The 14,357-nt window shown below is 37.6% G+C and overlaps 1 protein-coding gene and 1 long non-coding RNA gene across 8 annotated transcripts in view; one reads left to right on the plus strand and one right to left on the minus strand.

Annotated features, from left to right (window-relative positions):
- The first annotated feature begins 779 nt into the window (after positions 1-779).
- The window catches only part of cacna1ba (calcium voltage-gated channel subunit alpha1 Ba), a 107,433-nt gene continuing 93,855 nt past the window's right edge, over positions 780-14,357 (plus strand). For all 7 annotated transcript variants that reach the window (XM_089130332.1, XM_089130331.1, XM_089130333.1 and 4 more), the window contains exons 1-2: positions 780-893; positions 1,715-1,854. In XM_089130332.1, coding sequence (XP_088986458.1) covers positions 879-893; positions 1,715-1,854 — 155 coding nt within the window. In that variant the 5' untranslated portion in view covers positions 780-878. The remainder of the gene's footprint in view (positions 894-1,714; positions 1,855-14,357) is intronic.
- Positions 8,980-10,675, minus strand: LOC148981736 (uncharacterized). The gene is made up of 2 exons (XR_016168353.1): positions 10,214-10,675; positions 8,980-10,136 (listed from the first exon to the last, which is right to left on the minus strand). It is a non-coding gene; the product is annotated as an uncharacterized LOC148981736 (long non-coding RNA).

Below are 14,357 nucleotides of genomic sequence, written 5' to 3' on the forward strand. Positions count from 1 at the left end.
TCTGTTTGCAGCAGGCTTCACATTTGCTTTCCAAATTTGCTGTATTGTTTATATTAGAAGGCCAACATAGATAGAACAAAAAAAAAATCAACCAGTTGACCAGTTTCTCTTTGTAGTCATAGACAGTTAATGAGTTTTTTCATCAAACAAACCATTGTTAATCATCGACTATTGAGATACTTGAACAAAACATGTCTCGCAACTTCACCTGCCAACCTCTCCTGTGAAATTATTCCAATTAAAGTGATTGAGTCAATTAGATTGAGCTGAAAATCACATTCTGTGGGAAATGGAAACTGTAGGCTACCCAAACATATAAATACTTATAAACAAAATGAATCCAAAATAACCTTTTGATACAAAAATCTGTTTTGTCCCAGTTCTCATGTGTCAGTTTTCAATTTCAAGCACTCAAGGGAGTATAATTCATGAAATTCCCCCATTTATTGATAATGTCTTTATGCTCAGACTACGAGTCTACTAGTGTGTCGCAAATGTGTTTAGAAGAGTGCCACAGTAAATAATTATCCTCCTCCCGACTAACCAGCAGCTTTGTGTGGAATGATACAGTTCACACAGCTCTTGACTGAGCCATACGGTGCCTGCGATGAAGTGAGGTCATTTTTATCAATAATTCTTGTTATTTTACACTATGAAATGAATATTAGCTCTAAATTTAAGTTATTTGTTCTTTATACGGCTCTTTATTGATTTCGATGATCATGTTATTGCTGTGAATTAATTCTAACTATTTGTATCCCATGGACTCTTTCCTTAACACCATCACTCCATTTGAGTACTTGATTCTCGCCACCATCATAGCAAACTGCATTGTACTGGGCTTAGAGCAGCATTTACCAGCTTTAGACAAGACACCCATGTCAAAGCGGCTGGTGAGTTGGACTTTTACTCATTAATCTCACCGCATTTTTATAATAGTCCTCTGAGCACCATTGTCTCTTTTGCAGCATTAATATATAAAATTAGAATTTTTCTGTTCAGATGTGGACAGCTTTTACTTTAGAAACTTTTTATTGTTTCACCAAAGGTTTTGTAAGTAGCAGTTGTTACTGTAGGTCAACATTTTGCAAAGCCCTCATTTATGTGATTGATTTAGCAGACACATCAATCCTTTGTGAGCTGCTGTCAGTCATTCAACGGTGAATCCTTTAACCGCCCTCCTAAATTGATCCACAGATCTTTGTTGGTGCTTGACATTTGATTGACATTTGCATGTCTATATAATAAAAGAGGACAGTAAACTTGTCAGCTAAAACTATTTTTGAACATTCTGTGTTATTCTTTTCATGTATATTTCTTCTGAGATTTTATAAACGTGTACATGCTATAATAATTTATTTATTCTAAATAATAAGTTTATTTCTGTCTCAACATTTGTCATTTACTTCCATACAGTCAGGGTATTGAATATGTGCACTTTTTAGATGCTCTGAGCTATTTGCTTTGAATAGTTATACTGAGAATATAGAATAGTGAAAGGCTCCCCATTCTCCAACTTTAATTTGCTTTATTTTACTGTATTGTGCTGCTTCAGTGTTCGGTGGAAGAACAACAGTTTAATGAAAGTTGTAAAATATTCAGTGCACTTGCCACTGAGAGATTTATGTTCCTCTTTATACTTTGTTTCTTTGTAAACTTACATCTTGAATCTTAATTTGTATGAATAACTTGTGTCTCTCCCCACTCATGACAGGATGACACTGAACCCTACTTCATCGGAATATTTTGCTTCGAGGCCGGGATCAAGATTATCGCTCTAGGCTTTGCTTTTCATAAAGGCTCCTACCTCCGCAATGGGTGGAATGTAATGGATTTTGTTGTCGTGTTGACGGGGTAAGTTCAAATATTCTTCAAATTGCGACTCACTGAATGGTATTTACCTAAATGACAAACATTAAACCAAAGGAAAGCAGTATATATAAAGCATATGGCCATGGGCTGTGACATGAAAAAGAAAATAGCCAATTGTTTTGTTGTGTTAATGCTGTCGTTGACAAAAACCTCAGCGGAACTGAGTGGAGAAGTAAATTGGCCTGCTTGACCCTAGCACAGTCATTGTAGCGAAGGTCCTGTACATAGATAAATGATGTTTGGGAATCTAGCCTGCAGTCAGACCTGGTCTGTATGCACAGGGTCTGGCCTGTGCTCCAATATTACAACCGGGCTGATACTTTAGAGGTGTAATGGGGTGTAGAGGGAGCTACTTCACTTCCAGCAAGGATCATTCTGATCCTTATTTATAGCAGTCTACTCTGATTTATTGATGATTTCTACTGTCTGCATCGTATTTGCCTAGAGATATTGCTCTATTCGTTTTGGTTGTTTCTGAAATGTTTTTGCATTGTTAAATGTTTTTTTGAGAGGCAATGTAGGAATTTCAATATTAGCTTTATTCATTTCTGGTATTATTGAACTTACATGGTGATTATTGAATTACAGTTATTTAGTTTGAAGAAAAGTCGTATCACCACAAGGTGTTTTCTTATACAGGGATAGTGCAGTGCTATTTTCACAAGGTGTTAGTTAAATTATTGTTTAGAAGCATGTTTATGGGGGTTATACACACAAACTTCTGTATTTTGTAAAACAGGTCGAATAGCTTTCGGTTCAGGTCTTTTGTATGTGCTTGTTTAGAGCCGTTTTACTGTCTTCAAAGGAGTGAGCAAAGATGAGCATAAACGAAGTCCATTCTATAAGCAAATTGATATCAAACAGTTTTTTATCTTCTTCTCGCTAACATTTAGATATTTATATTAAACATTACGGCAACAATAAAAATAACTAGCTTGGTTAGCTGATTACCTTAAAAGTGTAGTCGCCGTCCGTTCGTACTCCTACTGTATTAACACTTTACACCGACAATCGGATGCAGTTTTCTTGTTTGTCCACATTTAGCACAAAGCCTATTAAAGTAAACTAGAACTAAAACCATAAAAACAGTTCCATTACCTGAAATGAAATAAAATAAAAATATAAAAAAAACATTTTATTTCAGCTAATTGCCAAGGCAACAATTCTCATTTTCATTTACATTTTCAAGTGTGTGATTACATTTTAAACATGAAAAATGTCTGCAATGTTATAAAGCACAAAGTCTACTTTAAATGCAGTTATTCTCTATATCAATAATAAGCTCTGTTTCTGAACTCCTTGAAACGCCTCGATTGTAGTCTTGAGTTTTCTTCTGGGAACGTACCTTCACAGTGTTACTCATTTAAATAATGGCACCCAAGGTATGCAAAAAAAAAAAATAATAAAATAAATAAAGAAGTCCTGTTGAGTTGCTTGTGCAGAGTGTTTGCCGTCCAATCAGAGCACATTGTGCTCTGCAAAAATATAGAATATATGAGAAATAATTTTTTGAACATTCAATCATGAAAACTCATTCTAGCAGACACCATACTCAAGACTATGTAAAATAACATAATATGGCCTTGATCTGCTAAAGTAACTAAAATTGAAATAAAAATGAATGAAAATGAATAATATACGTATATATGAATAATATATAAATATATTTAAAAAAAACTAATAAAATGACAAAAACACAGCAAAATGACTAAAACTTTACAATCAGGTACGTTCAATCAGGTACGGAAGGTACGTTCCCGGCAGAAAACTCAAGACTACAATCGAGGCGTTTCAAGGAGTTCAGAAACAGAGCTTACTGATATAGAGAATAACTGCATGAAAATGGAAAATAGGGGAACATATATATATATATATATATATATATATATATATATATTTACATTCATTCAGCTGACACTTTTTACCCAAAGCGACTTACAATTGCTATATATGTCAGAGGTCGCACGCCTCTGGAGCAACTAGGGGTTAAGTGTCTTGCTCAGGGACACATTGGTGTCTCACACAGTGAATTCGAACCCGGGTCTTTCAGATCTAAGGCATGTGTCTTATCCACTGCACCATCACCATCCCTAAATATATATATATATATATATATATATGTATATATAACTGTAATAGTATCCCAATGGAGGACCACCAGCAGACAAATTTTATATTGAAGGAAGAGATGATGTCATTTAAAATGGACAACATGACTGGTTCCACTGGTTGATGGTCCACAGGGATGTGCGCTCATCCTGGGGCACTGTGCCGTGACGGGCATGGTGTTACACTGATGCTGGTCCCTGTATGGTTACTGGCACCACTAGGGAGTGTCCTGTCTTTCTCTGCCTAATGGCAGGGTGATTTGTTTTGTCCATCCACAGCGGCTTACGTCAGCCCATCACCTCTCTGCAATAAACAGATTTAGAGGAAGCAGTTCTGTTCCTGCAGCGGAAGAGGCTGTGCAAAAAGCCCTAGGATATAGAGCTGTTTATTTGCCTCCGGACATCTGAGGCAGCCAGTCGAGTTTATTTATAACAGACATAAAGAAGTCACATTATAACAGCGTGTCTCCTAAACTAGACATTAACGTCACTTAATATTTACATGTGTGCTGTGAATATATATTTGATATTTGCAAAAGGAGAGTATATATTTCTGTGTGTAGAATATATATAAATTTTTGTTTTATATGTACAATTTTTTAATTATATAAATAAATAAATAACTTGCTTTTTATATACACTCACCTAAAGAATTATTAGAAACACTTGTTCAATTTCTCATTAATGCAATTATCTAATCAACCAATCACATGACAGTTACTTCAATGCATTTTGGGGTGTGGTCCTGGTCAAGACAATCTCCTGAACTCCAAACTGAATGAAGGAAAGATGATTTAAGCATTTTTGAGCATGGCATGGTTGTTGGTGCCAGACGGGCTGGTCTGATTATTTCACAATCTGCTCAGTTACTGGGATTTTCACGTGCAACCATTTCTATGGTTTACAAAGAATGGCGTGAAAAGGGAAAAACATCCGGTATGTGGCAGTCCTGTGGGTGAAAATGAATTGTTGATGCTAGAGGTCAGAGGAGAATGGGCCGACTGATTCAAGCTGATAGAAGAGCAACTTTGACTGAAATAACCACTTGTTCGAAACCGAGGTATTCAACAAAGCATTTGTGAAGCCACAACATGCACAACCTTGAAGTGGATGGGCTACAACAGCAGAAGACCCCACCGGGTACCACTCATATCCACTACAAAACTCACCAAAATTGGACAGTTGAAGACTGGAAAAATGTTGTCTGGTCTGATGAGTCTCAATTTCTGTTGAGACTTTCTGATGCTAGAGTCAGAATTTGGCGTAAACAGAATGAGAACATGGATCCATCATGCCTTGTTACCACTGTGCAGGCTGGTGGTGGTGGTGTAATGGTCTGGGGGATGTTTTCTTGGCACACTTTAGGCCCCTTAGTTCCAATTGGGCATCGTTTAAATGCCACGCCCACCTGAGCATTCTTTCTGAACATGTCCATCCCTTTATGGCCACCATGCACCCATCCTCTGATGGCTACTTCCAGCAGGATAATTCACCATGTCACAAAGCTCGAATCATTTCAAATTAGTTTCTTGAACATGACAATGAGTTCACTGTACTAAAATGGCCCCCACAGTCAACAGATCTCAACCCAATTGAGCATCTTTGGGATGTGGTGGAACGGGAGCTTTGTGACAAATCTCCATCAACTGCAAGATGCTATCCTATCAATATGGGCCAAAATTTCTAAAGAATGCTTTCAGCACCTTGTTGAATCAATGCCACGTAAAATTAAGGCAGTTCTGAGGGCGAAAGGGGGTCAAAGACAGTATTAGTATGGTGTTCCTAATAATGCTTTAGGTGAGTGTATCTATATCTAATCAAAATAAAACAATGTATATAATTGTTTTAGATAATATGTATTATCTAAAACTTATACTAGTATTCACAAATATATATTAAAATTATACTTAGTGTTGTTTCTACTCATATATATATATAAATTAATAGATTTAATATTCACACTGTTGACCTATTTCGTTAATATTTTATTGGTTGAAATCAGTTGATTAAGCAGTCTCTGTCACCTTTAGGACAGGAGGGTCCATCACCCAGATCATAATATGTCTGGCAAGAAATGGATTTGCTTCATTAAAGGGGGGCAAGATGGTATAATATAGTAATACTCACAATCAGAGCATACCCTAAAAGGGTCTCTAGTTGAGCGATTCAGTAGTATGATTAGTCTCAGTCAAGACTTATTGATCCACGTTTAAGCCCCAGACTGCTGTTTATAATACTATATACTCAGTGTATACTATAAATTACATATGTACAGAGTTTTGAATAGTTCTGAATGATGTAATGAAGGCCTGTTACTGTAAAAAGTGTGTACTGGTTATCAGTAGGCTCATACTAGCTGCAGCGGTGAATGGTTTGTCTTTAAAGAACTTCACAGCACAAAACACATATCTTATGTGTTAATGAGTTATGGATGCTTTTTCAGACGGCATCCTTTAAATGGTTTTGCAGATTGAACTTGAGGGATTTGTTGTACAATATTCAAAGTTTTTCAAGCTTCCACAATCAATCCAAAATCACTTTTTGTCAATTTTTGCTTTTTGGGCTCAATGAGTCCTGTCCTGTGCAACACTAGAGGAAGAGAAACGACTGACAAAATGTTATGTTTGTTGTGGATTCAATTCAATTCCTTTTATTGTTTGTCCTTGCTTACAGTATATTATACAATGAAATGAATTAGCAAACCTTACGGTGCACCCACAACAACAATAATTAATACACCATAAATATTACACACTACAATACAGAAACTTGACAGTTTCATGTAAACTAAAGATATTGCACATTGCAAATTATCTTGGAACATATACAGTATCTTCTAGATATGACTTGGTGTCAGTTTCATGTAAATTAGTCATTGTAATTTCATAGGTTATTCTTACATCATTTTTTTATTACATTCAGCAGGATGGTTTCACAGGAAATAATAGCGTTCTTTCAGTACAGTTTATAATATATATTGTGTAAAATCATGTAATAATAATAATAAACAAAACATTTAATAATAAAATGAGTAGTATTTCCCTCCTTTATCCAGTCTCACAGCTCTAATGTGCCTCCAGTAAGATCTTTGGACTTGCTAATAAGAGAATATATCTGACTCTCTGGGTTCACATCTCGATCAATACTGTATTGAACCAAACAGTAAGGGAATGGCTTTGCTACACCACTCTTCTTTATGGCTGTGTTCGAGCGGCGCACTCCTTCTCTCCTTCTCTCCTTGTTCCAACCAGCTTTAGTGGTTGAGGGGTGTGGTTATGGCCAGGGACCATGCTGCTGTTGATGCTGCGATGAACCAAATGGCCGCTGGGGTTCCCTGCTCAGATCAGTCGCTCTTAATGAGCTGCATGGGTTCCCTGGAGGACCATTATGTTCGCAGCCTTGTGTTTCTCTGGGCTCCCATAGAAAAAGGATCATGGGGAGGGCTTTGAATATTATATAGAGGAAATGTATTGCATTTGGATAAATTTAATGCACAAACTCAAATTACCTTGGAGCCACTCGTCAGATAGTGACAAATGCAAATGTTAACACAACATTATTACTGTTATTGGCTTGGTTATACAATTACTGCACGGTTACCCAAATTAATTTGAATCAATGTGAGCACAGTTTGTTGTTGTCAACCAGGTCTTTAATAAGCCATATTGAATATGTATAATGGGCTGCCGTAACAGGGTAAGATAAGGTCAAACAGAAATGCAGAAAATGAAACCGCTGCATTTAAGGATGGACTGTGTATGAAAGTTCAAAACTAGCTGATAATTTAATACCTTTTTTCATGTAATATATGTGCTTACTTTAGATTTTACTCTTCCATCTGTTAAGGGTTGTGTAGGTGGAATGGAATATCCTGCCAACTTCTAACACAACGTCAAGAAACAAACTAAAGTTTTAAACACCATCTTTCCAGAGCTTTTGCTTTATCCTATTTGATCACTGCAGTCTGGGGGGTAACTGAGTCATGTGTCCTCGAAAAATGTTAATATTCATATTACTGGAGCTCTTTCTTTTTTTTTTTTCATTCTATTATCTAGTTCTAACTCCCTATGTGTACCCAACTGTATGTTGTAAAGATGTTGTATCGATCCCTTTTACTGCATCGAGTAACCGTTTCACTGTGTCTATTCCACCTTCCTGTTAAAGAAATTTAGATTTAGCAGTAGTTGCTCCTCTTAAAGCAAAATCCTGATTCCCTGAAAGTAGATTGGTTGTCTGTGGTTGCCACAGAGGACCTTTACCTGTCAATATTGGTGTGTTCCTGTGAGTGACTGAAGTAATTTGCTTGGAGGGAGATGCAGTATTTTAGACATTCAGGGTGTTGCAATCATCCCTTGGTGTTGGCATAAACACGCGGATGTCATTATTAATTGATGAACACAGTATCGAAAAACAAAGTGATGATGAGCTGTTTTGTGAGTGATCTCTGTGTGGATTCTCTCTGCTCTACGTATGTATCATGTTCGGATCTATTTGATGGCATAGAGGAAAGTGAGTTCTGTGCATATTTTAGCACTTCGACCAGGTCAAGAGGTGTGGGATCAAACGATTGTGAACTTTTCATTGAATATTGAATCAAGTCTCCCACCGTTGCTATATTTCCTTTATCTCTGGCAATGTTTAAACTAGAGATTAGGGTTGTCATGATACCATATTTCAGATTTCAAAGCCAGTGAAATTTCTTTATTCTCAAGAAGAATTTAGATTTTTTTTTACGGAGCCCTGAACATGACATCCTGACAACAATATACATATTGTGGCCATGCATTAAGAATTGGTTCTCTCCCTTTAGTATATTGTGTCCACTATTTACTAATTCATTCACTTGTTTTTTTTATTAGCAATTCATTCACACAACTTAATTTATTCCCTTGTTTTAGTAAATCGTGGCCACATTAAACTTATTAGTTATCCTCGTTTTGATTTGACTAAAAAAATAAGTTGTCACAGTCTGGTTGTTATGAAGAGCACAACAAAGGAGTAAGGAACACAACAGTCTCTATTAAATCCACAACATAAAAACGCAGGGGATCGATGGAGCAATATAAACGCAACCACATAAGCCCTGACGTTAATACTGACGATACCATACATTAAAACGAAGGAAACTCAGTGCTTACATACATACAGGCATAATTAACATAACTAGGAACTTGTGAGAACTCAATGGCCTGGACGGGACCCAGCGAGTAGCCAGGATAAATAATTCATTATAATAATTCATTACATTTATATAGCGCTTTTCTAGACACTCAAAGCGCTTCACATAGAGGGGGGGGGGGTCTCCTGAACCACCACCAATGTGCAGCATCCACCTGGATGATGCGACGGCAGCCATATTGCGCCAGAACGCTCACCACACAACAGCTTACTGGTGGAGAGGAGACAGTGATGAAGCCAATTGGTATATATGGGGATGATTAGGAGGCCATGATGGACAGAGGCCATTGGGCAAATTTGGCCAGGATGCCGGGGTTACACCCCTAATCTTTCGAAAGACATCCTGGGATTTTTTATGACGGTGCTCTATTGACAGCATTGTGTCCCCATCACTTTACTGGGGCGTTAGGACCCACACAGACTACTGGGTGAGCACCCCCTGCTGGCCTCACTAACACCTCTTTCAGCAGCAACCTGGTTTTCTCGGAAGGTCTCCCATCCAGGTACTAACCAGGCTCAGCCCTGCTTAGCTTTAGTGGGCAACCAGTCTTGGGCTACAGGGTGATATGGCTGCTGAATAATGGCTCACGTCAGAGTTAAGGGAGGGTGGAGCCATGGTGGAGACTTGGCTGACGATGGAATGATGGACAATGGAGCCGAATGAAGATGGAGAGCTGATGAGGCTGGGCAACATCGATGGTCCTGGAGGCTGAGCCGCAGTGATGAGCGCCAGGGTGCCAGAGGACTGTGGTGGAGCTGGTGTGACTGAGGACCAAGGTGGAGCCGGAGGTATGGCGGAGCCAGACGTATTATACCAGGGAGGAGTTCACATGAACCAGCGGAGGCAGGGCCAAGGGGCTGGCTGGTTTGGAAGATGAGGCAGAAGAGACTTGGAGATGGGTTGAAACTGTGAAGACCCAGAAGACTTGGAGTAGAGTCGAACCAGCGGAGAAACAGGAGACTTTCGCTGAGCGGGACCTGCGGGGACGGGATAATCAGGGAAACATGCTCTTCCAAATCATAACAAAAAATAGTAGAGGCCAGCTGCAGCTCACCCTCAGCGAAGAGTTCCTTCCATGCCCTCGTACTCCACGAGCTGTCCCACGACGACGCACAGTGTTTCCGGCTTACACACCTTGCCAGACTCTCTGTGGGGATCGGGCTCCTGGGCGAGCGTTGGCTCAGTCCTCTTCTCTGGCGCTGATTTGTGCATCGTGCCTGACTCAGGCTCTCCGTCTATGGAGGGCTCTGGCATCATGTCCGTGCAGTGTGTGGGCGGTGGCTGGCTGGCCTCTGGGGCTGGTGATGTTATCCTCAGCGGAGCAGATGGTAAATGGGATCGGCCTTTTTCACCAGCACCCACTCCACATGTGTGGTGAAATTTTCCCAAAGACTTTTCACTTAGAGCCATGCCCTGGACCGGATGGTGGGTTAGGCACACCACATCTAAAGTCCCTTGTGTGGTCCTCTAAATCCTGATGTACTCGGTACATCAAAAGAAGGATGGCGTCTACGCTAATATCTAGTTACTCTAGATATTACTTAATAGCTAGTTTCTCTGTATATCCCGAGGGACCCTCTATGGTGGACCTGCGCCTGGACCAATTTTTAAGTGCCGCCCTCATCGACACGACAGCCATTGGTATTGATCCTCAACATCTAGTCTCCAAACCGGCGTGATTACTTTGACTTCCAAACAGATGGAAATGGACAATTCTCTTAATGTTTCAATTCAATTTGTTTAGTAATCACTGTTCTTTCGTTGGCCAGAGGAGAACTGGCCCCCGACTGAGCCTGGGTTCTCCCAAGGTTCTTTTCTCCATTCAATCACCTGATGGAGTTTTGGTTCCTTGCCACTGTTGCCTTGCTTCTGGCTTGATTAGTTGGGGACATTTAATATTCAACAATATTATTGATCTGTGTTGTATTATTTTCATGTTATCACTGTGAAGCTGCTTTGATACAATCTGTATTGTAAAAAGCTCTATATCAATAAATGTGACTTGACTTGACTCTAGTGAACGGTATGGTTCTTCTGCTTGAAGCAGAACAACTGAACCACAGGTAAATCCACTGTAACTGTGAAAAGAGAAAAAAAAACACAGCTAACAATCTGTTCTCTGTCATGGTGGGTTGTAGATAAGTGTATGATAAAGGGGTAAGGAACAAAACAGTCTTTATTAAATCCACAACTGAAAAACACAGGAGATGATACCAGAATAGTTAATACTGACGATACCGGACATTAGAATGAAGCAAACTCAGGGTCAGGGCTTAAATACATTCAGGGATAATTAACTTAACGTAATGTAAGGAATGAGAACGCAATCAAATACCAAGGGGACAAACTAGTAAAGGGAAGTAGGGAACACAGCCAAAACAGGAACAGAACACATAGCAACAATACCAAAACGGAGCATAACAGAGCATACAAATTACATTAGTAAAATGTGCTGACATATTAGAAAGTCATTGAAATGAATTGTTAATTTGTGGCCATGATATACATTATTTTTTCCTGCGTGTCATGTGTGGGTCTCCATCATTTTTAATACCGCAAAATACTATTATGCTAAGAAACTTTTATACAGTAAATATTCAATATCAACGTTAATAAATTAACATTTGAAATGACTGACTTTCTTCTAAGGAACATAAACACGGCATTGGAGCCCATTGACTTGCATATAATCAATAAAAAAGTGATATAACATCTTGAATTCTCTGCAGAAGAATAAACGATGAGAGAATTTATTTTTTTTTTAAATATCAAATATCCGCAGTAGATACGGAAGCTTCAGTTTATGCCCATTCAGTTCTTTGTGAAAAACTAAATACATCTGTAATATTGTGATTCAGCAGCTGTGCACAACACAATGTTTTGTTCGGAGGGGTTTGCCTGTGAAAAACCTTAGAGGTTTCAGCTGAGAGCAATCGAAGAGGCTTATAGTCGTTCTGTCGCTACCTCCTGTAGAGGCACATCACTGAGACACTGTGGGGGGCTTCAGTCTGACAAGTGTCGGTGTGTTTTGAGTGAGAGCAGGGTGTTACGTTTGCAGGGAGGGGTTTAGATTGAATACCGACCAATTAGCAGAGCTCTTTCTCTCTCACTCTCTCCATAGCATCTGCACTGCTACTAGCATCTCAGGCAGGTTTTCCTTTGTTATTTTCACAGTTAATTCCTCATTCGCAGAAGCACATGCAGTTTTTTCTTTTGTAGGAATGGCCAAACATGGGTTTTTGTTTACTTTTAGAAAACCTGCCACTAATGCACTTTCCATAGAAATTATTGTTTTTCTGTTTATCAAGATTTATGGTGGTCTATATGGTATTTCAGAACATCTGAACAAGTATAGATGACTTTTAGCCTGTTTTGGTTTTTCGAAAGTCAGTAATGACAAAAATATATAATTTTTTTAATTTATTTTTATTTTTTTATCCCAAACTAATGTTTATAGTTAGGGCGTAGGGTTAGGATTTTAGTGTTTGCTGCATCATTAGGCAATCAGCACTGTTGACATGACTTGACATGACCAATGGAATCTTTAAAATTAGATCTTGTTTGGGGAAAAAATCACACTGTTTCAGATAATTACTTAAGCCTACAGTGAAAATGCTCCTATTAATGTAAAGATTGAACCTGTAAGATTTAAGAAATACTATCAGGAATTTGCATTTATTAAGATATCTGATGGTTTAGAGAAATGAAATATTTATTTTTTGGAGCTTTTGTCACTGTAAAATCTAACATTGTTCTTACTAAGAATTTTTTTGTTAACTTTACTTAATGTCCAATAATTTGTTGAACTTAAAATTTCTTTGTAATCTGTACTGTTTGCATGCTATGTCTTCATTACTCAGAAAAACCTTGTAAACATTACTTGACTGGTTTGAGTAACATTTTGCACCAAAAAAAACAAACAAAAAACAGGCGGGGCAAATGGTTTATGAGGCGGGGCAATTCTTAATAGACTTCATCATTCTTATTTGCATTCACTCATTTTCCAGTCATCTTGAATATTATTGTCAATACACCTACACATTTTGGGAGAACATCAAAATTCTGTAGTTGACTTGTTGATTTCCCTTTTCTCACCATTATTGTGATTAATGTTTCCTTTGGTTGGGCACTTGGAACTTATTTATATTATTGTAATTCTCTTGATTGCGTGATGCAACATGAAATCACAATTATTTGATTTCAAAGGAAATGTGAAGTAATATACTGTAATATACTATATATATACTTAAATTATTTCCATGTTTTGAATTAATTTATTAATTATATATAACATAACTATTTCAAGTATAATAATGATCTTTTAACATTTTATTGCTAGAACTTATGGCATACATCTTTAATTGGGTTGATATAATCCCTCTATATTTGTGACAATATCTTGCAATTTTGCTTGAGTTACAGACACACTTCAACATTCAGCATGCAAACCACAACAGTGGTAACATTTTTTATATAATTTAAATAATTAGACTATTACAATTTAATTTGCTGTCTCTTGTCAGTATAACCCCAATAATGATATCAAATAAAATTGTAATGGTAAAATAAAGCAAAAAATAGTAAAACAAAGCAATTACTTTATTCATGCCGCAATGCACTCTGGGAGTACACTTCCTCAGATGACAGATAGAATTAAGTTTACATAACTTAAATGGATTAAGTAAGAAAGTAACTTGATGCAATTAAGTTATGGTTACTTAATGAAATTAAGGCAACGAGTTTGCATAATAAAATTAAGTAAACTGAACTAATTGGTTGGTTTTTACAGTGTATTTTTATTGACGAACAGTGAAAAGCGACAGGAAATTATAGGTTGAGAGACATGGAATTGATTTGGGAGACAAGGCTTAATGTGTCTGGAGCAGATTTTTAATGCAGATCTGATTTTTGTTAATTATTTTAAATATTTCAACAAGACTCCATGAGATCAAAACTTGTTTCATGCTTCCTTATCCTTAGCTTTGAATTTTCAATTAGCATCCTTCTAAAAGTTGACAAAATAGACTTTTAACAAACTTTTATAAAAGGAAATGCATTAACCCAGGAAAGAAGTGATTTAATGGATCTTTAAGATTGTGATCGTGCTGTGTATTGAGCTGTTGTTGCAGGAAGATAATATTTTGTGTCAATTATGAAGAGAAAAACCATTAATTATTCTTTGAGGCACATCCTTGGCC

This window comes from Pimephales promelas, chromosome 4, assembly GCF_988280905.1.
Source record: "Pimephales promelas chromosome 4, fPimPro1.hap1.1, whole genome shotgun sequence".
Lineage (NCBI taxonomy): Eukaryota > Metazoa > Chordata > Actinopteri > Cypriniformes > Leuciscidae > Pimephales > Pimephales promelas.